The sequence below is a fragment of the Myxine glutinosa genome, chromosome 2 (assembly GCF_964187855.1).
Source record: "Myxine glutinosa chromosome 2, kmMyxGlut1.1, whole genome shotgun sequence".
NCBI lineage: Eukaryota > Metazoa > Chordata > Myxini > Myxiniformes > Myxinidae > Myxine > Myxine glutinosa.
In genome coordinates, this window is record NC_136262.1 from 199,134,247 (window position 1) to 199,158,044 (window position 23,798).

At 42.0% G+C, this 23,798-nt stretch overlaps 1 protein-coding gene across 2 annotated transcripts in view; it reads right to left on the minus strand.

Annotated features, from left to right (window-relative positions):
• The window catches only part of LOC137420942 (fibroblast growth factor receptor-like 1), a 331,836-nt gene that overhangs the window by 228,572 nt on the left and 79,466 nt on the right, over positions 1-23,798 (minus strand). For both annotated transcript variants that reach the window (XM_078772157.1, XM_078772158.1), the window contains exon 2: positions 3,450-3,722. In XM_078772157.1, the coding sequence (XP_078628283.1) occupies positions 3,450-3,722 (273 nt within the window). The remainder of the gene's footprint in view (positions 1-3,449; positions 3,723-23,798) is intronic.

The following is a 23,798-nucleotide window of genomic DNA, read 5'->3' on the forward strand; positions in this document are numbered from 1 at the left end:
AGCAAGAGTCACGAGTGAACTTTGGGTTTCCCAGGAAAGGGATTCCTGCGACAGAGTTGTTATCACTGTGACAGATCAACCTGCGTGTCAGGTTTTGCGGTCTATTCCGAAGAGAATCGTTGGACTGCCGTTACATCTAGAGTACGGCCGTCGGCCATTTTGACTCACGTGCTTTGCACGTCGAGCAAGGTTTCTTTGCTTCGCTTCAGCCTTTGCGCGTCACGCAAGGTTTTCTTTGCTTGACTTCAGCCGTTTTCACTGCCTTCAGACGTATCTGGTGTGTGTGTGTGTGTGTGTGTGTGTGTGTGTGTGTGTGTGTGTGTGTGTGTGTGTGTGTGTGTGTGTGTGTGTGTGTGTGTGTGTGTGTGTGCAACACGGATTTTGAAGGTAAATCTGAGGTTTGCTGACTGTGAGCCTCGGAACGTCCATACCCGAGGGTGTGATTTCCCAGTCGCCTGGAGGGCGCCTTTGGATTTCCCAGTCGCCTGGAGGGCGCCTTTGCACAGCTTTGGCAGCAGGACTGTAACTGCCAACCCAACGGGATTCTGGTCTCGATTGGACATTAATCTGACGATCGCTGGAGCGAAGCAACTTTGGTTTGAAAACGGGAAAGAGACATTGGGAATGTTCTTGTTTCACTCACTTGGAGCACGGTGAGTTATATATTACGAAACTGATGGTACCATCATAGCATATATTGATTGTACTTTTGATTACTATTATTGTTGTACTGTTATTCTTGTGTGATCTTAATACAATATTTGTTTGTAAATAACAATTGGTGTGGCTTCACCATTGATCTTTGACATACAGAATAACACATTTTTCTGCCGTGACTCCTCTCGGGGCTCGGAGGTACACGGTGACCAGGGGGTCGGGGAGGAGCACGTAACAATTGGTTGAGGGAACATGGTAGGAGGAAAAGAAGTAGACCATGGGTGAGATGGGAGGATTGTTAGGTGGGGGTGGTCGGAGAGTGGAAAGAGTTGGCTGAGGATAGAGCGGAGTGGAGGAGTATCATGGTGAAGGCAGGGCAGGAGCTTGGTGCCATCGGACCTCACCTCTTATAAGGAAAGGGTAGAGGAGGAGAATAACAACTCAATTCAAGCAAAAATGGAATAATTATTGTTGCAAACTGTATTATTTGAATGAAACTGTTCATTGAGAAAAATACCAACAGCAGGTGTTTAATTGCCTTTAACTTGTGGGGTTTTTCTTTCTAGCTTTTCTAGCTTTTTCTTTAACTTGTGGCTAATTTTAAATTTCTTTCTAGCATTACCAGTAGGGTTGTCCATGCTTTTGGCACCTTGACTGATGGTGTGCAGCTTTCAGGTCCCTTTTCACAAGTTTAGCTTCATGTGGCTGTCCAATTGCTTGCATTTGTGTCGTCACCTGTGATCAATAGGGGGCACTTTCAATGCACGTTTTCTAGGTCAACATTTGTACTCAGGTGAGTGTCGTTGTTGTAATTTGTTGCTTGTGCTTCTTAATCTTCTGCATTTATTTGTCTCTCTCTTTTCCTACCTGAGGAATTGCATTCCTCATTTGTCCAATGATATTCCTTTCTCCACTGCTTGAAGGTTGTGACTCACCACCATCCCATGCCAGCTCCCATTTCTGCTGATACCTACAGCCACATAATATTTTCTTACAGATCATGTTTGTTTGTTTTTTGCTTGCTTACTCCATTCTCATCTTTTGTGATGGTTAAAACCTCCTCATCCCTTGATCAAAACGCACGCACAAAAAAAGCACACCCCAATCTTAGCTCAGCTCCTACCCTCCGTTAGTGTGGTGTGGTATCTCAAACCAATAACTAATGTTATTAACCATGTCCAAAGCCCCAAGGCACTGATGAAGGGTTAAACCATACACTGTTCATGCCACATCTTAATCATCTCAAATTCCACTTTTACATGAATATTCATATCCAAAAGGAAGCACCATTTACATGTCTTTTCCATTTGGATGCTCTCATACATATAGAATGTGTTCAGTTGGGTTTTTTTTTATCCTCAGCAAGTGAAACTCCCACCCACACTCCCACCTCTCCCAAGTTAACCCAGAATCAGAACTACCAGTATTTCATCTCTCTATCCTAAAAAGGTTGCACACTTTCATCCCATAGCCCATTCTTTGTCCATCCCAAGTAAAATCTTTCAACTCACCTACTCTCCTTTGTCTCTCTTTTATGTCCTCTCTAAAACTGTCTCACTATGTCTGCCTTTTATGCTTTTGGTCTTCAAGGCAGCTGCTAGAAAACATCTCATGATGTCTCCCAAATCTACTGATGAGCATTTCGTTTCTCTCTGTGTCTGTGTCTCTCTGTGTCTCTCTGTGTCTCTCTCTCTGTCTGTCTCTGTGTCTGTCTCTGTGTCTGTCTCTGTGTCTGTCTCTGTGTCTGTCTCTGTGTCTGTCTCTGTCTATCTCTCTCTCTCTCTCTCTCTCTCTCTCTCTATCTCTCTGTCTGTCTGTCTCTGTGTCTGTCTCTGTGTCTGTCTCTGTCTCTGTGTCTGCCTCTGTGTCTGTCTCTGTGTCTGTCTCTGTCTCTGTGTCTGCCTCTGTGTCTGTCTCTGTGTCTGTGTCTGTCTCTGTCTATGTCTCTCTCTCTCTCTCTCTCTCTGTCTGTCTCTGTGTCTGTCTCTGTGTCTGTCTCTGTGTCTGTCTCTGTGTCTGTCTCTGTGTCTGTCTCTGCCTATGTCTCTCTCTCTCTCCCCTCTCTCTCCCCTCTCTCTCCCCCCTCTCTCCCCTCTCTCTCCCCTCTCTCTCCCCTCTCTATCCTCTCTCTCTCTCCCCTCCCTCTCCCCTCCTTCTCCCCTCTCTCTCCCCCCTCTCTCTCCCCTCCCTCTCCCCTCTCTCTCCCCTCTCTCTCCCCTCCCTCTCCCCTCTCTCTCTCTCCCCTCTCTCTCCCCCCTCTCTCTCCCCTCTCTCTCCCCCCTCTCTCTCCCCTCCCTCTCCCCTCCCTCTCCCCTCCCTCTCCCCTCCCTCTCCCCTCTCTCTCCCCTCTTTATCCTCTCTCTCTCTCCCCTCCCTCTCCCCTCCCTCTCCCCTCTCTCTCCCACCTCTCTCTCCCCTCTCTCTCCCGTCTCTCTCCTCTCCCCCTCCCTCTCCCCTCCCTCTCCCCTCCCTCTCTCCTCCCTCTCTCCTCCCTCTCCCCTCCCTCTCCCCTCCCTCTCCCCTCTCTCTCCCCTCTCTCTCCCTTCTCTCTCCCCTCTCTGTATGATCTTGCTCCTAATGTTTTTTCTTCAAACATTGTGCTGTTGCGTTTGTCCCTTATTTTGTATGTTCTCCTCCATCCTGCTGTTGGCTTGTGCCCTGACAACCAATGCCATTAGGCTTTTTCATAAACCTCAATCTTCAAAAAAACAACTGCAGTTTATTCAATTTATTTCCTCTGGTTTGTTTTGCTCATGTACAAAATAAACAATACATATCCAGTGAAGCCCTACCAAGTACGTCGAGGGAGTAGTTGACAGCAACACTGCCGAAGCCATTCGTGGCACGGCAAACAAACGAGCCAGCATCGTCCTGCTCGAGTGCAGCGATGCGCAGTCCATCACGCAGCACGCGGTAACGCGTCCAACCGCCATGAATGTTCCGTCCATCCTTGGTCCACATGATGAGTGGCGGTGGGTCAGCCTCAACGGGACATGGCAACTTGAGGGTAAACCCTGGTCGTGAGAGCACGCGTCCATTGACACGTTGTGTCACACGTGGCGGTTCTGCATAGAGGCAAGTGGGCAAGATACATTTGGTTATAATCCTTAATAGAGAATGGTTAGAATCAGTGCATAATTGACAAAATATGTGTTAATGAGTGTGTGTATCTTTGGTTGTTATCTACATATGTGGGTTTCGAAAGATGGAACGGAGTCCTCCCATATCTGAAAGTAGTGGCCTGATGGAGCTTTCGTTAAAGGATCTCGATTAATGGACCAAGCTGTGAAGTTTACTTGTTCTCAAAGTTTTGTTCCGAGGGCTATTTTCAACATCGTCACTGAACCCTGGCCAGCTCCCATCTGCAGTTCGTTTGTAGTAATATTCCCATGGATGTTTTTAAGATCTCCATGAGGTTCCTTTTATCATTCCCATTGCTCCAACAATCACTGGTACAATTTTGTCTCTCTTCAACTTCCAAGATCTTTTCACTTCATTCTTGAGGTGTTGCTATTTGGTCATTTTCTTGATTTTTGCGTTGTTTAGGCAAAAATCGCTCGGTACTGAAACTTCAATTTTCAATGTCTTCCTTTCGTTTTTGTACCGCAGTACAATATCCAGTTACAATGCTTTGTTTTCTATGTGCATGCTCGATGGATGGGATCATTAGGTCATAAGTGAGCATTACTTCCTTGTTTTCAGTGATTGCTTTTGGTTCATGTTTCCATGAGTTTTCTGGGACTGGGATATTGACCTTTTAGCATATGTGCCAGTAGATTACGCTACATATCTTGTGCCTTTGTGTATACAGCTGTTCTGACATTAGTTTTTTACATCCCCATAGAAGGTGGCTTGTACTTTCTGTTTCTACCTTGCGGAAACCTACACTTGTCCAATTGACTCATTCCTGCCATCTTCTAAAACCATCGGTATAGTGTTCTTGGCTTTTGGCATTTATTATGATTCGTTCTCCATCCCAGTTGAGCTGACCTCTTCTTAGCCATTCCATTGAGCCTTCTTTGTCTACTCACAATGTGTCCAACTTTTTTTTTATACCTCCCTGCTCTTTTATTTTCTTTCCCAGTTGTGGATGTATATAACTTGATATTTCATTTTATAAACTTATTTTGTCTTTTTTCAGTCATTGGGGCTGTATTTGGTGTTCTTTTGGTTTCATGTGTGGCATCTTCCATTCACATCTGTCTGGAATTTTTTTGCTAGGTGAGTTAGTGATACCTTCTCTAGTTTGTTGTCTTCATGTTTGCTTACAAATTGGATTTTGTAGTCTGTTTAACTATTCACGTACTAAGCCTACTGTTGTAACGATGTGCACTTAGTTGAGCTCCATCGGGCTGCTACCTCCTTCTCGTCTCAGCATGCACATTGCCAGGATGCATTGATTTTTGTAAAACATTTTGTGGATGGTGAGGAGTTTCCTTGTTTTGATTTCTAGTTTATTGATTTCCACTTGTCACCAGTTTGTTATTCCACAGCTGTGCTGGAATACTGGTATTGTGAGTTGGTTAATGGCTTTGATTTTGTTCCTTGGGGAGAGAGAGGTATGTTTTCAGGATAAGCTTTGTTCCATGCAAGTATTCTTTGGTAATTGCTTTCCACATTTGTTTGTGACATATTTGGTGACCTTCTTCTACTCCGAGGTATTTGTATGATGCTTCCTTGTCTAAATACTGTATTGTTGTATCTTGCTCGACTTTTATGTGGTGCATTTTTGTTGGTCTACCTTATACGAATGTGCACTTGGCACATTTATCCAGGCCAAATTCCATTTGAACATCATTGTAGTACTGTTTCACTAATTTGTGATGTTCTATCCCACTCTCTGTGGCTTTCTTTATTTCTTATGCTCAGCTACATCTTTTAAGTTATATATTCCAAACTCGAGGTACAAATACAACTTTGTGTGTGGGGGAGGCGGAGTAACATAGGCGATGTGGCCATAGCCTCACACGGGGGTGTTGGGGAGCAGGGAGTAGGGCGTTGGGGTGTAAATTATCTATGTAAATCTGTACCGTGTAGCGCCACCTGGTGATGGTGGCAGAGGGTATTACAATTTCCTTTTTTACCTGGGAAACGCTGAGGTTAAAGCACTCTTCGCATGGGTAAATTAATTTTGGCAAACAGGAAAACGAATTGGTCTGACAGCGAAGCGACGGTAGGCTCTGATAGTTTTGTATAAAACTTACTTTTCACATTACCATACAAGTATGAAACGCTTCGTTTTATATCTGTCAACAGCTAATCAAATGAGCACATGGTAACTCATCATTCGTTTTTAAAATGACAGGATGCTGCGCTGTTCGATACACCAATTGATTAGAGATGGAATTTAAAACGTATTGATTCACAGCCACTCAATAACATCAATCCATCAATCGTGGACACAGCACTGATCTGGCATGGTATCTCCCTGATGTGTGCACAATGATTTTAATATTTACCACTTTATAATCGGCACCAGTATCATCAATGGCCGATTTGTTTTTAGAATCGGTAATCGGTAATTGGTTATAGTCAAATTGTCAAATTTGCCCAGCAAACTGTGAAACTGTAAAACTTTGAAACTCTGTCAAACTGTGAGAGCAAACCGACCTTGGCTTCATAGCAGGAGATAAAAAATAATGTTGACAGCTTCAGATTCCACAGAATCCAGCAGAGACAGGTGTGATACTGGGGCACCAGCCCATAGCGAAAGCAGTACTCCATTGTGCTATAGACAAAGGCCTTGTAAACTGAGTAGTTCTGATTTTTCAATGAATGACCTGGAAAGATGGAGGATTCGCAGTATCTGGCTATCTGGCTTTATAGGCCTAGCTTTGCTATTTGCTCAGGCCAGGAGAGGTCCCAGCTGATGCTGAGGCCTAGATGTTCAAGAGACTGAACTTCTTGCAGTGGCTGGACACGGGAAGAGAGAGGTGGATTTGTTTGACGATCCTTTCAGAGCGACAACGTGTGACTGTGAGGTTTCCTAGGATTGAAAGAAATGTTCCGTTTCTCGCACCAACATCTAATCAATTCCAGATTATCCAAGAGTGATGCAACTGCTGTCCGTCTATGAGTTGGATGGGGTGCTGTATGACAAAAAAAGTCATCTGCTAAAAGGAAGAGGGATTTCCAGAGCATTGGAGAGGTCATGAAAGTAGAGGAGGAAAAAGATAGATACTAATGTCAATATTTAAGCTTCCATGGTGCACATTTCTTTCTCAACACAATAACCTCTGCATTCCATACATTTCTGCCAACGTTCAAGTAGTTCCGTGATTCCGTCACGATAGAGCTCTGCATCCTGCTGACCTAACCAGTACCTCACATCAACCTTGACATCATCGTCGGAAATAAATTATTAAAATAATTATTTAATAAATTAATCCATAAAGGCATTCCTTAAGTTTGGGGAAGAGATGAAAATCTGATGGAGTCAAGTTGGGGCTGGTATTCCCTAGTGGTGGTACTCCATTGACTATCTCTTACTCTCAGTATCATAATGGTGCACCCAACTCTCATTTCCAGTCATCTCCAGTCATCTCATCTGCAGTCAGTCATCCCATCTCTCATCTCCGGCCCTTCACACTTCACAATACTGACATCATGTTGCATTCTGCCATCTTGATTAACGTAGCGCTGAGACAGGGTCAGAGTCACAAAACTACGCACCCATTGGCGGAGATTGGGAAGGGGGGATTGGAAGGGGAGAACTAATGTGCAGAACTAATGCACTTTGCTCCATTCGAATGTCTTTAACCTGTTTTGGAGAAAAAGAAGAGGAGGCATTACTTTTCAATATGCCCTCGTACAATAAGAAAAATTGTTTAATGCCAAACAAATGTCCAAAGAGACAATCCTGACCTTTCATGCCTTGTCCAGGGAGACTGTCTGGAGCTCTCATGCTTTGTCTATGGAGACGTCGCTAACTTTTCACGTTCTTCAAGTCTCATGCCGTTTAATTGTTCTGTTTTTGTGATCTGATGGTATGCAGTTTGATGGTGTTGGCATTACCAGCAAATGGCAATCAAGATGGTTGTATTTTGTTCATCTATCACTTTGAGCAATATCAAGTAATGTAAAAGCAAAGTATTTTTTAATGTAAAAGCAAAGTATTTTTTATTTATCCTTCTGGAAATGACATATAATCATTGTTCATGAAGTGTGATTCATGCTTTTAGGTTGCTGTTTCTCTTGCCCGAGTTAGTCTGATTGATCTATCTTTTCAGACCAATAAGGTCGGCCACATGAGTTGTCTGTGCAGATTAATAACAACAGATTCAAGGACACCATTGAAGACATCTAAGGCTTTCCCATGATTTGAAGTGGAAAGGTTATCAATAAATCAGTCTTGCATTGAATATATACCGGTATATTACAGTATATCTATCTATCCAGTTCCATCAAGTTGTGAAGACTTCTGGTGACATTCATAATCAGATTTCTCCAAACATCCCGATCCTGCACCGCTTCCCGAAGTTCTGGCTGAGACGGCTTTGGTTGCAGTCTTTACCCCATCCATCCAGCACTTACAAGGTCTGTCTCTTCCTCTTATTCCCTCAACTATACCAAGCATGGTTGACCGGTTGACCTCTCAAGATTTTCACTTTCTGAATGACTGATGTGTCCAGTTTGTTTTAGCATCAGAACTTCTAATGTACATTGTGATCTAATTGTGCATGTAATGTCTAATGTACATTGTGCATGTAATGTAATGCGGGATTAAGCAATTGGTTCACTCTGTCTGTTCATCAGTCCATTTCTGTGATTGAGGCGCTACTTAATTTCAGTTGAATTTTATATTTTGAACAGTGTAGAACATGAATCGGAACACAAATTGGAACGTGAACCTGCAGTTTAGCAGTGCTTTGGCTCTGAATTTGGCAAATTGTCTGGCGTCTTGTCACGGGCACGATTGCTCTTATATTAGTGCAGTAAAGCAATTGCTTCAGTCTGCCTATTTATCTAGCAGTCAAATAAAATTGAAAATCATTCCAAACAGGAAATTTACTATTTTTAGCATCATCATAAAGGACACGACACAAACAACAGGCACAAATAATGTGCAAAAGTGAGATTCAGACAAAATGGCGACACCCAGCAATGCAACAATAGAGCTAACTTTGTCCAAAAGATCTGTTTGTTTAGTGCATCTTTTTCTCAAAGATCGCTCCAAATTTGTTAGTTTGTTTGTTAGTTCTCCGAGAAGACTTGGCAGGAGGTTCCGCTCTGGACCGTTCCGTTTAACCCATCGGCTTCGTATGGTGGCCATTGTGCCTGCTATTCAAATTTCACGAAGGAAGCTAATGTAGATCATGCTCGGAAATACAAAACAAGAGTTGAAAAGACCCTCCCCGTGTTCATTTTCCCGACTGCACATGGTAAGTTGTTTCATGGTGCTTCTTGCAGTCTATGGAATTTTAACATTAGTCTCCAACACCACATTTCAAAACTCGATGCTCTTCCTTTGTTTCTTCTTCACTGTCTACAACTCACATCCATACAATGCAACTAGAGCGTTCACCAGTCTCCTGCTGGTATATATTGCCACATCTTTGTCTTTCCAAACTTTTGTCAATCTTGACATTGCTGCTCTCCCAAATGTTAACCGTCTATTAGTTTCTCCACATTCTCCACTCACTTAAATCTTAGAACTCGGGAAAATTAAACTTTCCACGATTTCCACTTGATCTTCTCCCAATCTGAACACATCAATCTTCTCAGTTGGCAAGAGTTTAGTCTTTTTTTGATTTAAATAATTGGTACACCTACTCCCTGCGGGAGTGACAGGAATGGTTATGTTTTTTTTTCCTCTCTGGGGTATATAGATTACAGTAGATCTCGGCTATGGTCTGTTTGTCTGTGCTGGATGCGATAAGTATAGAATGCCTCAAGGACGTCGGAATTCCTCCAGATTTCTTTCAGTTTCGTGTTAAACAGCAGTTAAAAAGCTAATCACGAGTGTTTGTGGTTTGGAATGTATTTTTCTTTCTGGTAGGCTTGCCTCACGATACGCCACGATGAGCTATTTTTGCACAGTAACACGGCGTTTGTCCAAGGAGGAATAACCCTTTGGGGAGGGGGGATATTATGAGTATTAATATTGTTTTGTAATAACATTAATATCATGCTATTGCCATTAGTATTTTTTATTACTTTTGTAATTAGAAGCAGCCTTGGAAAAATGCCATGATTAGCTATCTTAACATGGATATACACCTTAACACGGATTTCGCCCTGGGAAAACAACCCACTTGGGGAGGGGGGGGGGGGTGGGCAAATTATGTCGCTGCAACCTCCATCGTGTGACCTTTAGTCCTCCTGTCAAGTTTGTTTGAGATTGGATAAGTTACGACCGAATGTATCTTGGTCAGACAGACAGACAGACAGACAGACAGACACCAAATTGCATATTTTAGTATGAAGACCAGATTTTTCACTTTCTTTCTTCGCTGTCTGCAGCAGTTTCATCAAGTCCTCTTTACTTTCTGTCAACAGAGTGATATCGTCAGCATACCTTAGGTTGTGGATACATCTTCCTCCAATCATGACTCCACTCCTATGTCATCCCAAGTTTGATTTCCTCATGATGTACTCACAATACAGATTGAACAACTAAGGGGAGAGAACGCACCCCTGTCTAACCTATTTTCCAATTCCAAACCATTCTGTCTCTCCATACTCTGTTCTTACTGGAGCTTCTTGTTACTTGCAAAATCGAAGATTTTTCAAGTATATTGTTCGGTTGAGTTTGTTATTCTTTCTGTTTCGGACGGGTTCGGATGGATTTTGGTGAAGACGTTGGGAGTTTGACAAGGACGAATTGTTTCGATTTTGGTGAAAATCCAGATGTGGGGATGCGATAATTTTTTAATTTCTGTGATTTTTCACCATTGAGTCATAAACGCCACATACATGAACAGTTGTGATAGGGCCATAAACTATCTATAGCACATAAACAGTTGTGGATAGATTCAGATGAAACTTGGTGGGTGAGTTGGGTCGTTGACAAGAGCAAGCCGAATCGATTTTGGTTAAGGTACGGATGCACGTCCAGCCTATCTGTTAGATACAAAATGTATACTGTTCAGCCTGGCTAAGGTATGCACTTTACCGAGTGCCATTCGAGTTTTCAATGCATTTGTTGAAAAGAAAGACTCAAATGTGCAAAGAAAGTAATCAAAGCAATTTTAACACTTAACAATCTCGTTCATATCCGCCATTGCACGTTTTTATCAATGTGGGGATGTTTATCTGTTGAACCTGTGGCCAAACCAACATATTAATTTCGATTAGGAATCACATCATGGCTTTATTAAGTAAACTATGTAATTGGTGAGGAGAGATTAATTTTGTGGATAATATCTTCCCTGTGCAATTGTGCATGATATGATGTTAGACTCCAAATGAGGCATTGATGCAACTTGATATAATTTCTGCCCAGTTTGTTTTTATTGTGTAAGAAGTACAATATACAGGGATATGTACAAGGAACTTGGATGCAGGAGGAGGCCGTGTGGCACATTAAGTCTGCACTACATCTGCACCACATCAATATAACAGCTTCTCAACTTAAATTCACTGGGGGATGACGAGTTGGGGTGGAGGAGTTGGGATGAGAACAGAAGTATCACCATGGTGTTTTATGCACACATATAATATGGCATATTGGTCATTCCAACTCAACCAGAATTGTAGCGCAACCCTCAGATTTTGCAAAAAAAAAAAAAAAAAGTCACTTAGGGGTTTTTAGGTGCACTGCGTTCAAATATCATACTCAATCTTTTTGTGTTATTTCCCCTTTGACCTGTGACCTCGAAAGAGTCAACCTTTAGTGAAAAAGTGGCATTCACCAGGAAAGTCACCCTGGGTTCAAATTAGATGCTACCATCACGTGTAGCACCTCATTCGACTCGTAATGAATCGAGATTTCAAGAATATAGATCACTTTTGACAAGTTGTCAGACAAGGTGTCAGTGATGAGTTGTATTTGACCCTCAGCCCAATCATTTGTTGTCAGGGATTGCAGGTCCTAACTTGTTGGTATTGCTCTAAAAACCGTAGGGACCAGTCTTCCAAAATTTGTGAAACAATTTTGGTTTCAAGTCCCCCACTGGTCATAAATCCCTCTAAAATTTGAATTTTTTTTTTTTTGCTAGTGTGAAGCGTCATCATTCTTCATGTACCAAGTTTTAGCCCAAAACAACTCATGTGTGGGGCTCCACAAAAACACCCAAATATATATATTTGGATTCATATTGATGAGATCGACAATAATCATTTTGGCAGATGGTTCTTTTGCAAGTGGTAAAGCATGTGGTGAGGTGGAAAGAACTGGGAAGTAGCCATGTGCTGTGTGTAGGAAGGGTGTCGGAGTGAACTCCATTCAATGTACAATGTGCGCTGAGTGGGTTCATCAAAAATGTAGCGGTCTGAGCGGGTCATTAACCAGTGTGGCAGCTACATTCAAATGTAAGGTGTGCACAGAGGGAGCTGCAGATGGAGGAAATGTTGAGTTGGATCTTGGAGACGGCGTGAAGCTGGAAGGTATGAAAACATTTTTCTACCTCGGAGACATGCTGAATGGAGAAGGTGGATCAGACTCGGCAACGGTTGCTAGAGTGAGATGTGTATGGAAGAAGTTTCGGGAACTGATTGGCATGCTGATGAGGATGGGGAGTGTCGTTGAAGCTGAAGGGAAATGTGTATGCTGCATGTGTGAGAAGTGTTATGATTTATGGGAGCGAGACATGGGTCATGAATGTAGAGCAGCAACGAAGGCTGGAAAGGGTGGAAATGCGAATGGTTCGACGGATGTGCGGAGTATCGTTGAGAGAGAGGAAGACAAATGATGAATTGCGAAAGATGATGGGAATAGAGCCTGTGATGGATGCTGTGAAGAGGAACAGGTTGAGATGGTTTGGTCATGTGTTGAGGAAGGATGAAAGTGACTGGTTGAGAAGAGTGATGGAAATGAATGTAGAAGGAAGTAGAGGACGGGGAAGACCGAGAAAGACTTGGCTAATGATGGTGGAAGAAGAAATGCGGGCAAGGGGGTTAACAAGGAGAGATGCAGAAAATAGGGCAAAATGGAGAAGATTGTCATGGGGACCGTAAGGCTAACCCCCGCTCTAGCAGGGAAAATGGCCTTAAAATGCATGTTGTTGTTGTTGTTGTTGTTGTTCTTTTGGAATTTTGCAGATTTTTGAATTTGCATTTGTCATGCAAACCATATTAGGGGTTTTTGCTTATTGCCACTTTGGTGAGGTTAAGGTTCAACATAGTCCTTGCTGAACTGGCAATTTTCTTCAATTTTGTATTGTCTGGAGTTAGATCTCGAATAAAAGTGACTTGGTGTGCTTCCAGTGGCACTTGCTTGGAGCTGAGGGGTTGCAGAATTGAAAGGTTTCCAGTGCACATGAGAGATTACAGTATCACTGAAAGTCTTGATTTGCGGCAGATCAAAAGCTAAATGGTGGCCAAGTTTGTCTGCTAGCATCGTTTTCAGGGGGTACGCTTGCATGAACGCCGTGAGAACGAGCAAAACTCATGGGAATTTGATTCCCATCCATGATTGCACGAAAATTAAACAAATAAAATATACAGTGAGTCTTCATGGGTAAACCGTGAGACTCGACATGTTTTGCACCAACTTCCAATAAAGCTAAACTTTGCACGTGCACGTGCACATCAATACGTGCACATTTTAGAATATCCAATCCCAAATGTTTATGCTTATAAATGTTAAAAACACCAAATATGGTTTTATTTCCTCCCACTCTCCATGCCGATGCTGTCCAGGCATCGCGGTCCGCCATTACAAGTGAGTTGGCATTGACACAAGGGTGGGATAGGAGGGGAGTAGAATTGACAAGACAAATTACAAGGGGATGTCACCGTTGTGGAAATGTCTCAAGCCAATTCTTCATGTACATCTCATTTCTGAATATTTTCACAAGACTCATGCTTCCTAAATTGATACCATGGATGTTGTATTTAAATAATAATTATAAAACACACATTGTCTTTTGTTTTGAGGAAGTTACTAAAATTTTGTTCAAGAGAAACATAAAGGATTGGTTGTCCATTTCTTTCAGAAAATGCTGATAATTCTGCTTACGTTGACACTTTTCTGATATAAATGATTAAGCATGCATCTTGTCAAGATACAAGCATAAATTATACTTTCACTTGGCCAGTTGTCTCACCTGGATTTGAATCTTGCTGCGGCAATAAAATGTCGTCTTGATGATTCACATGGAGGTCAACGATCGGTAAAGAAGTGCCGATGTTAAGCTAGACGTTTATGACCCCACGGTGGCTTTTGTGAAGAGTATGTGAGTTATCACCAACAACCCTGAAAATCCAAATTCCTGTCACCTGTTTTTGCCCATAACATACTGCAGGCCCACAAGAACTTCGCAATGCTGTTGTTGTTGAGTTACTTGTTGAGGGGTCTGTTTTTGAAATGTGCACCCATTGGTCGACAGCTGTTGGACCACACCCACATATGTTGCTTGACTCCACCCACCTTAGTACGAGACAAAATAACGGTAATGAAGTGTTAATTAAGGTTAGGGTTACTTTACATAGATTACTAAAAAAAATAGCGTTACGTAATTTTTGAACGCCTATATTGGGGTTAAGCAATGCGTAACCATGTGACAAATCAGCTCGGTCTGATATTTTCTACTACAAAAGAACAAGGCTCACGGAAGAGCAAGATTGAGAATATCAGATCTGATCAGTCGAATGTCAGGTCTAAACAGCCCTGAAAGATTTGGGCCAAAAACCAACCAGCCTGGCTTACCCCACAAAAACTTGGGAATAATTGGGATCGGTAAAGAAGTAGTATTCGCAAAGAAGTAGTAGAAAACCCTCGTGGTTTTTTTGCTCTGTATACAACACTCTTCCTCTTACTATTCCTTATATCGCTTTCCCATTCTCTTCAAACCTTTTTTTAAAATGTGCTTTTGATTAATTTAAAATTCCTTTCATCCATGTTTCACTTTGTTGTGAGTTAAAAAAAAAATTTTTACAACTCTTTCATCCCATTCTTATGGTTTTATTGCATCCTTTGAATTGCTTTGAGATGTTCTTTTTTTAAACCACGATAAATTTTATTTAATATATTTCATTCTTATCTGGAAAAGGTGAAACTTTGGGCCCTTAAAAAGCTTGCATCATGTTGTTCCTGAACAACAAAACAAATAACTTTTACAATTTCGCCTCTTTCAACACCCGACAACTGGAAGCACACCAAACTGACAACATGGATACTCTTCCTGAAAATAGTTTTCTACAGCCATGTCGAAGCCCACTAGAGTAAACTTATTGATGCTAACAATATTTTGATTGCATTACCATGCTGTATGTGTTTGACAGCAGCAATTAGAAAGCTTTACTCTCATTACATGATACAACAGTTTCACTTTATCATGTCCATTGTCCAACGAAGAGCTTTGCAATATATACCTCTTGTCTTGTGAATAATTTGCTTTTGAATATGAGAATATTGTTATGTGGAAGGGGGAGGGAGGTTCCATACATAGAATATACCACCTTTAGAGGCCATTTTCCCCACAGAGCAGGGGTTGGCCTTTTTTTGGGCGTGGTCCCCTTTTTTTGGAGCAATGCTTTACAGCCGGATGCCCTTCCTGCCGCCAACCCTGTTAGTCGCCTCTTGCGACACACAGGGAATTACCAGTGAACTGGTAGTCAATTTGCTGACATCAGAAGGATGACTGGCTGAGTCAACCCCCCTGGTGTTAATTCAGCGATCGACCGGGATTCGAACCCAGGATCCTAGGATCCCAAGCCAGCACCCTAACCACTAAGCCAACACCAGAGTGTCAAGTTCCATACATATAATGTGGTAAGAATAGTATGCACGTGTGCTTGAGTAGCTTAGATTTACACCAGTATTCAGGATCTGTCAGGGATAAGTCATATGTAATATGTGCACCGACAAAGGCGGTGATTTTAATCTTAGTTTAGAATAAGGTAAGTTTGTATTGTGCAGGCGACACCAGGCGGAGTACTTGTGGCACCTGGCACAAAAAACACAGAAATCGCACGACGCTTTATGGAATGGACAACATTAGAGCTGTGTGGGCCAGAGAACTGCAGACCTAGATGGTGCATTAAGCTGCAGATGGCCCTGATTGAGGGCGGAACATTTTAAGGAGGGGCCATCCTACAGGGCGGGACCATATGCGTTGCGAGACCATATGCGTGCTGGAACGGCAGCCATGAATTGCTGAAAAGTCGCATACGCACATGCACGCGTCAGTTGGACATTGGGCTGCTTATGCACAGATCATCTGCTTCGTCGCTCCAAATGAAGGACCAATTCCAGAGACAGTGAATGCCATCACACCTCATCACCATCTTCTCATCTCCCACCCAGAATCGCACTTCGTCCGGTGCCACGCCAGTCTGCACGACACCATTATCCTGCAGCAAAAAACCAACCCATGCCTGCTGAAGTCCCCACCTGCCCCTTTGTTAATAGTTTGAATCCGGCCTTCTTGGCACCATTGCTTGGGGTACAGTTTCTATATATATACATATATATACATATATACATATACATATATATATATATATATATACATATATATATATATATATATATATATATATATATATATATATATATATATATATATATAATATATTATATATATATATATATATATATAAGCAAAGATTTGCGGTTGGGAGTAAATCCAAATGACTCCATGGTAAGATCTCCAACCTTTAATTGAACAAACAATGACTCAACGTTTCGATTAACAACATGTGACAAAGCCACATGCCTCCGTTAATCTTCCTCAAGAGTGATAAAATCATCTCAACATCCCCTTATATGCAAAGTGGGCGGGGTATATGCAAAGTGGGGTGGGCAAAATATATACGTATATATTGCCCAAAATATTTGCCGACCCCACTTTGAATATACCCCGCCCACTTTGCATATAAGGGGATGTTGAGATGATTTTATCACTTGAGGAAGATTAACGGAGGCGTGTGGCTTTGTCACATGTTGTTAATCGAAACGTTGAGTCATTGTTTGTTCAATTAAAGGTTGGAGATCTTACCATGGAGTCATATATACAGACTTGGCATTTAATATGGAATTTTTTTTTTTCTGGGGGTGAACTTACTTTTCAAGATGTCTTAGAACCAAAAGTTCATTGGAATTATGTTGAAATTATTCTAGATTTTGTTAATGTGACCTTTAATAGAAACAAAAACCACATTTGACATTTCGAAACAAATACATTGATCCTTGAAAGTGATGTAAACTGATATCGAACTCAATTCATGGACAGTACTGTGTTAAACTTCTGTACGTTTTCCAGAAGTATCTCTTTATTTTGCACATTAGCCAAAAATTTTTTTAACAAAAACAAAAGTTAAATTACGACTGGGATGACAGACAGTAAAATTACAGTTCAGTACTTCGTGTAACCCCCACGAGCATTCAGGAGAGCACGTACACGTTGAGGCATGCTGTTCACGAGATTTGCCAAGGTTTGGACAGGAATCGCTTGCCATGCAGTGACAATAGCCTGCTGCATTTCACGCACAGAGGTCGGCTGCTGGTCCAAGTGGTCGATTTGACACGTTAATTCTGCCCACAAGTTATCTATCGGATTCATATCCGGGGACGTGGCAGGCCACTCCATATGCTCTACACCACGGTCAGCAAGAAAGTGTTGGATTATGCGAGCACGATGAGGCCGTGCATTGTCATCTTGGAAGACAAAGTTTCCTCGAAAGGCTGCACGAGCAAATGGAAGCAATGTTTCTTCCAGAATGGCCCTGTACTTGAACTGGTTCAGGTTTCCATTCAGAACAACCAGGTCAGTTTTGCCCCCTGCATGAAAAGCAGCCCTGACGTTCACCACACCACCTCCAGCTTGGACTCTTGGCACTATACAATCTTTGTTGTGGGCTTCATGCACTTGTCTGCACACTCGGACGCGGCCATCTTGACGATAGACCAGAAATCTAGACTCGTCACTGAAGATCACGTGATTCCAGTGTCCTGGCTGCCATTGACGGTGCTCTCTGGCCCACTGCAATCGGCGCTGGCAGTGTTGTCTGGTCAGGCGTGGCTTTCTCAGGGGACGCCTGGCACGATAGCCTGCTTGAACCAGTCGTTGGTTGAATAGCCTTCTGGATACAGGCACATTTGTCAGTTGCTGCCACTCAGCCCCAAGCCGATTAGCTGACTTGGTACGGCCATTGCGGGCTAACCGGTGCAGCTGGCGATCATCCCTCCTTGTGGTTCTGCGGGGACGTCCTGGCCTCGGTATTGGAGTAGGGACACCCCTCTGAGCATTTCGTTTCACGATCTTTGACACCTGACCTTGACTGATGCCATACTGCCGAGCAATAGCACGTTGTTTCATGCCGTAATTTCGTAAAGCTACCACTCCATGACAAACAGCATTGTCGAGTTAACGGACCATCTCCAGAGGAAGCGGCAATAACTTTTGGAGACGTGCAGCAGTTGTTTTCCACTCATACAGAACGCAACAACCCTTATATACCCGACTGTGAAGCCAATCATCAAATGCACCTGTCCGTACATTTTGCCACGCCATCTGTAATATAATCCTGTTGTTGACTTCTTGCTGCGACAGACAATCAGTGACATGGTTCTTTTAACAAATAAATCACCAAAGTGTAAAAGAAACTCACCAGATTGATATACTGAGTTAAGAAAGTAAACCCAAGTCAAGGAAAAAAAAAGATTCCATATTAAATGCCAAGTCTGTATCTATATATATATGTTTGTATGTCTTCCCTTTCTTCCATATCTGTGTCTGTCGTCCACCAGATCTATTTTGTTATTTATAGTCCTATCCTTCCTTATCCCTTGTTATGTATTCTTGTTATAACAAATCATTTTAATTATAAGGGGCATCTTCCCGCCTTCTGCCTTACCACGTGTGAGCAATCACTAGTCTCGGTTTTATTTGAAGAATCCTTGGGGGATTGTAAATGAATAAAGGAACACAGTGTAGGTATTTAAAAGAACGCAGTGAGTATTAGGAGACCATTTGGTAATTTGGACCTCTGACGCTTAATGTGGTGCTTGTATAAAACCGTATGCAAGAAAAAGTTTCCTTATCTTGCCAGTCTCAAGTGTCAGGCCTGACCAGCCAGTCTGTGAAAGACTTAGGCGAAAAACATTTCCCAGCCAACCCCACAAGAATGCCGGAAAATGGGGATTGGTAAATAAGTCATAGTAGTAGAAGGAGAAAGAGAATAAAATTCCTTCAAAAGAAGATGCCTAAGTTGTCTTTGCAATGAGAATATGTTGTTAGTATGAATCAGAATCTTCTATAAATATAAAAATAAAAAAACAATGAAGCTGTGAAGCCCCGGTCGACCCACATGACTGTGTGTCTATTAAGAATTACGTACTGTTTGAACTTCAATTGCAATGTAACTATGTCTATTAATTACGTACTATTGGAACGTAAATTTTAAACCTTTAGACCCTTTCGATTGCTTAGACCCCTTCACCCTTTAGACATTCAGACCCTTTAAACCCTGTAAGACCATTTAAGATTATTTTAGAAGCCTTTCTACATTTACATCGTTTGGACCCTTTTGACCAATCCAGACCTTTAGATCCCATGAGACCTTATAGACCCTTTAAACCATTTGACAATTTAGACTCCTTTGAGTCAAACTATTAGTGAAACATACACCTTAGACCCGATAGACCCTTTATGATCCCTTCGACCCTTTATAACTTTAGACCCCCATGACCCTTAAACCATCATAAACTCGATGGACCCTTTGGATCCCCCAAAAACCTTAGACATTTACACCATTTGGACACCTTAGACCTTGACACTATTTACACTCCTTAGACCTGCAGACCCTTTAGACCCTTCATATATTTTAGACCCCTTTAGACCCTTTATATATTTTAGACCCCTTAAGACCTTTACTCCCTTCGGAATGCTTCAACCACTCGATCCTTCATACCCATCAGACCCTTTTGACCTCTTAAACACCTAAAGACCTTGTTAGACCTTTTTGATCCCTTAATACTATTGGAACATACCCTTTAGATCCCTTAGACCTTTTAGATATGTTAAGACCCTTTAGACCCCTTCACTGTTTAGACCTTTTATTACAGTAAGTATTGTTAGAAGTTCCGCTTTGGGAAAGTCAACAGATTGAGACATTTCTCCAAATGATCCTGGTGAGTGCTGGAACATTTGGAGGGGAGGGGTGGAGGGTGGCTGGGGGAGGGGGTGGAGGTGGGTTGAGAGGAAATAAAATCCAGGCCTCCTTTTTCGACTGCCATTTATCTGATATGCTGTACCATACTCGTACAGAGTGTCGGTGCTACCAAAGCAGTTTCTTGGAAAGCGATATACTAGGTGGTTTGCCATTGCCTTCCCAGCATGAATTTGGAATTTGGCGATGGTGCCAGCAATGGCTTGCCTGCTCTTCACGAAGGACACTGGGGATCTTCAAAGTCCACCAGCGAATGCTGTCAGATGGGACAGCCGTTTAACGTATGGACGGCACACATTGATGAATCACTCCGCCAGTGAAACACTGGGATGACAGTCTATAGCTGGGTCAGAATTTGAGCCCAGGCTAGACAGCTTAGAGGCGAATGTGCGTACCTCTAGGCCATCCTGCCAGCCCTCCGGGCCATTTATAGGATTACACAATTGCAAGGGGAATTATAACATCTTTCGTTGAAGATCCGGCGATATTTTATGAAGTGGAATTTATAGTGTCCCGGTGTCACTGTGGCACCCCGCAAAGCACATGTCTGTAGTTTTTGCGGAGATTTTAAAACGTCAACAGACATTCCTCGGGATACACCTAGGCCACTTAGCCAGGCTCTCACAGCCTTGCAGAAATGGCCTGCCTTTGAGAACGCGATTATAGGACAGAAAACAAAATGGTTATTCCAGGAATGCTGAACGAGCTGTGGGCTCAGAGATTTGAGACTTTCCATCCCCCTGCAGATACACTGCTGCAGGTTTCCTGCAAAGTCAGCGGATCTTTTTACATTTTCAGTGTTTGGACCATGAACGCATTTCCCATGGATGTCTCGGGTGTTGAGACTATAACACCGTCTTTCATGACAGTGAGAGCTGTTAGAAACCTCCAATATTTACTTTATTAGCCAATGGAAGTACCGGTGAATGGACCATGAAAGTCACAAACTTTAGGCCCTGTGAGTGTCCCTGGGTGCTGTTGGGGGATCTCGGTGTGGATGAAGTGAAAATGGTATAAAGAAACCTGTGCGGTTTGGAATTCCTAAAAGACTTGGAATTGAAAAGGAAATGGCGCGATGGTAAAAGCCAGGTTTTGAACTACAATTCGTGTTTGTTGCTGTTGCTTGTTTCACATGAGCCGGAAAAAAACAATTCCATGAATCAAAATGATTCCATTGGGTGTCGTCATCAGAATGATACAATTGGTGCAACTCCAAGTGAGGATATGAATGGGTGAGTTAATATCTTGTTGCGTTGCAATTAGTGGGATTGATTCCCATGGCTAATGAGAGTGAGGGTCTCAGTCAAACCTCAGGCCTTATACACTATATAAGAGAGCCATTGGTCTGTCTGTATGTATGTGTCGCCATTTTTCTCAGAGATAGCTGAACGAATCTTCGTCAAACTTTCGGATGTTCATCAGTGAGTGCCTGGGAGTGTTTTAGGCCAATATATATATATATGAAGAAAAAAAGTTTGTTTTTTTTTTATTAAAAAAAAAAATGCTCTATCGTGCCTAAGTCGTTTTAATTAATGACAGTTATATACAAGTACACATTCTAACAAATAAATACAAAACAATTACCAGACATTTGAACACAAATGATAAAACAATTCAGGAAGCGGTCGAAGTTGGTGGTAAGGCTTTTTATTCCTCCTGAGCGTCATCATACTTAACTCAGAAACGTGATGAACGGTACAATCACCAGCATATATTCAACAAAAAGTTAAAATGTTGATTTGACATTTGTGAAGGATTCTGATTTGGATGTAATTGCTTTTCCATTATATTTTCCCTCATTTCAAATATGTTAATGTTTCCTTTTCGCTTGAGCAACGCCAGGTACTCCAGCTATAAATACTGAGCAACTTTACTCGAGGTACAAATACAAATACAACTTTGCCTAGGGGGGGGGGGGGGAGGGGGAGGGTAACATAGGCCATGTGGCCACGGGCTCATGCGTGGGTGTGCGGGACCGGGAGAGGAGCATAAATTCTCGATGTAAATGTGTACTGTGTATCGCCACCTGATGGTGGTGGCACAGGGTACAGTTTCCTTTTTTACCTGGGCAAAACTGAGGCACTCTTTGCACAGGTACATTTTTCCTCCTTCACTTCCCCACTCCCCCAAAACAGAGGAGCCTGTCAAAGACCCCCCCCCCCCCCCCCAAATATGTATATGTAGTATATCTTTCCCTTCCCTCTCCCATCTTCCCAACTCCCTTCCTCAACCCTCCCTCAGCAACCAGCAACCCCCGCCACCCCCCACTCCCCCGGCAATGCCGGGTACCCCTGCTAGTGTATATATATATATATATATATATATATATATATATATATATATATATATATATATATACATACATATATATATACAGTCACGTGAAAAAGTAAGTACACCCCATGTAAAGTTTTGACTTTTTCAACATATTTCAACATACAGCGATTTGATCTTCATTTCAACAATATTGATAGATAAAGGTGATATAATATAACAAATATCATGAAACATTTACATTTTGTAGTCCATTGTATAATTTAAATAAACATAAATGCAAATTTCGTATGTGGAAAAAGTAAGTACACCCCATGAAATGTTTTTAAAATCTTTTTAACATATGTGGACATATCAATATTTGATCTTCATTTAAACAGTATCTATCGATAAAGGTGATCTAATTGAACAAAAAACGATGAACAATTGACTTTGCAATAATTTATTCAACAAAAAATTGTTGCACAGCATGCACAATTGCATGCACAGCTCTTTTCAAATCCCCCCCACAACATCTCTATGGGATTTAGATCCGGCCTTTGACTTGGCCAAACCCTCCATTTCGTTCTTTTCAGTCATTCCTTGGTGGATTTACTGGTATGTTTAGGGTCATTGTCATGTTGCAAGGTCCACCTTCGGTTGAGCTTCAACCTTCCGACAGATGGCCTCACATTATCCTCAAGCACCCTCTGGTACAATGAAGAATTCATAGTGGATTCTATGATGGTGAGCTGCCCAGGCCCTGATGCAGCAAAGCTGCCCCAAACTATAATATTTCCACCACCATGCTTTCCAGTTGGTATCAGGTTATTGTGGTCAAATGCTGTCTTTGGTTTTCACCAAACATGTCTTCTGGTACTGTGGCCAAATAGCTCTATCTTAGACTCATCTGTCCAGAGCACATTGTTCCAGAAGTGCTGGTCTTTGCCTAGGTGTTCATTGGCAAACTTTAGTCTTGCCCTGATGTTCTTTCTGGACACTTGCTGGAGCGGCCTGGCCTGAACAAGTTGGCAGTTGTTTGGAATCTTCTCCACTTGTAGATGATCTTCCGGACAGTCGAATGATTGATTTCAAATTGTTTGGAGATCTTTTTAAATCCCTTCCCAGACTCGTAGGCATCTATAACCTTCTTTCTGAAGGCCTCAGAGAGCTCTTTTGATCTAGGCATGATGACGCCGCACACTTCAACAACAAAGAGCAAACCAAACTAAATGTCTGAGGTTTAAATAAGATTAAGACACGTTCTTCCAAGATCCTCTCTGATGATGTTCTAATCAGGTGCACCTGAGCTGGTGCACCTGATTCTAATTTTAGGTATTTGAGGTAGTGATAAATGTAGGGGTGTACTTACTTTTTCCACATGCCAAATTTGCATTGATGTTTATTTACATTATACAATGGACTACAAAATGTAAATGTTTCATGATATTTGTTATATTATATCACCTTTATCTATCAATATTGTTGAAATGAAGATCAAATAGCTGTATGTTGAAATATGTTGAAAAAGTCAAAATATTACATGGGGTGTACTTACTTTTTCACGTGACTGTATTTACAGTGCGTATCAAAAAAAGGTAATCCGAATTCAA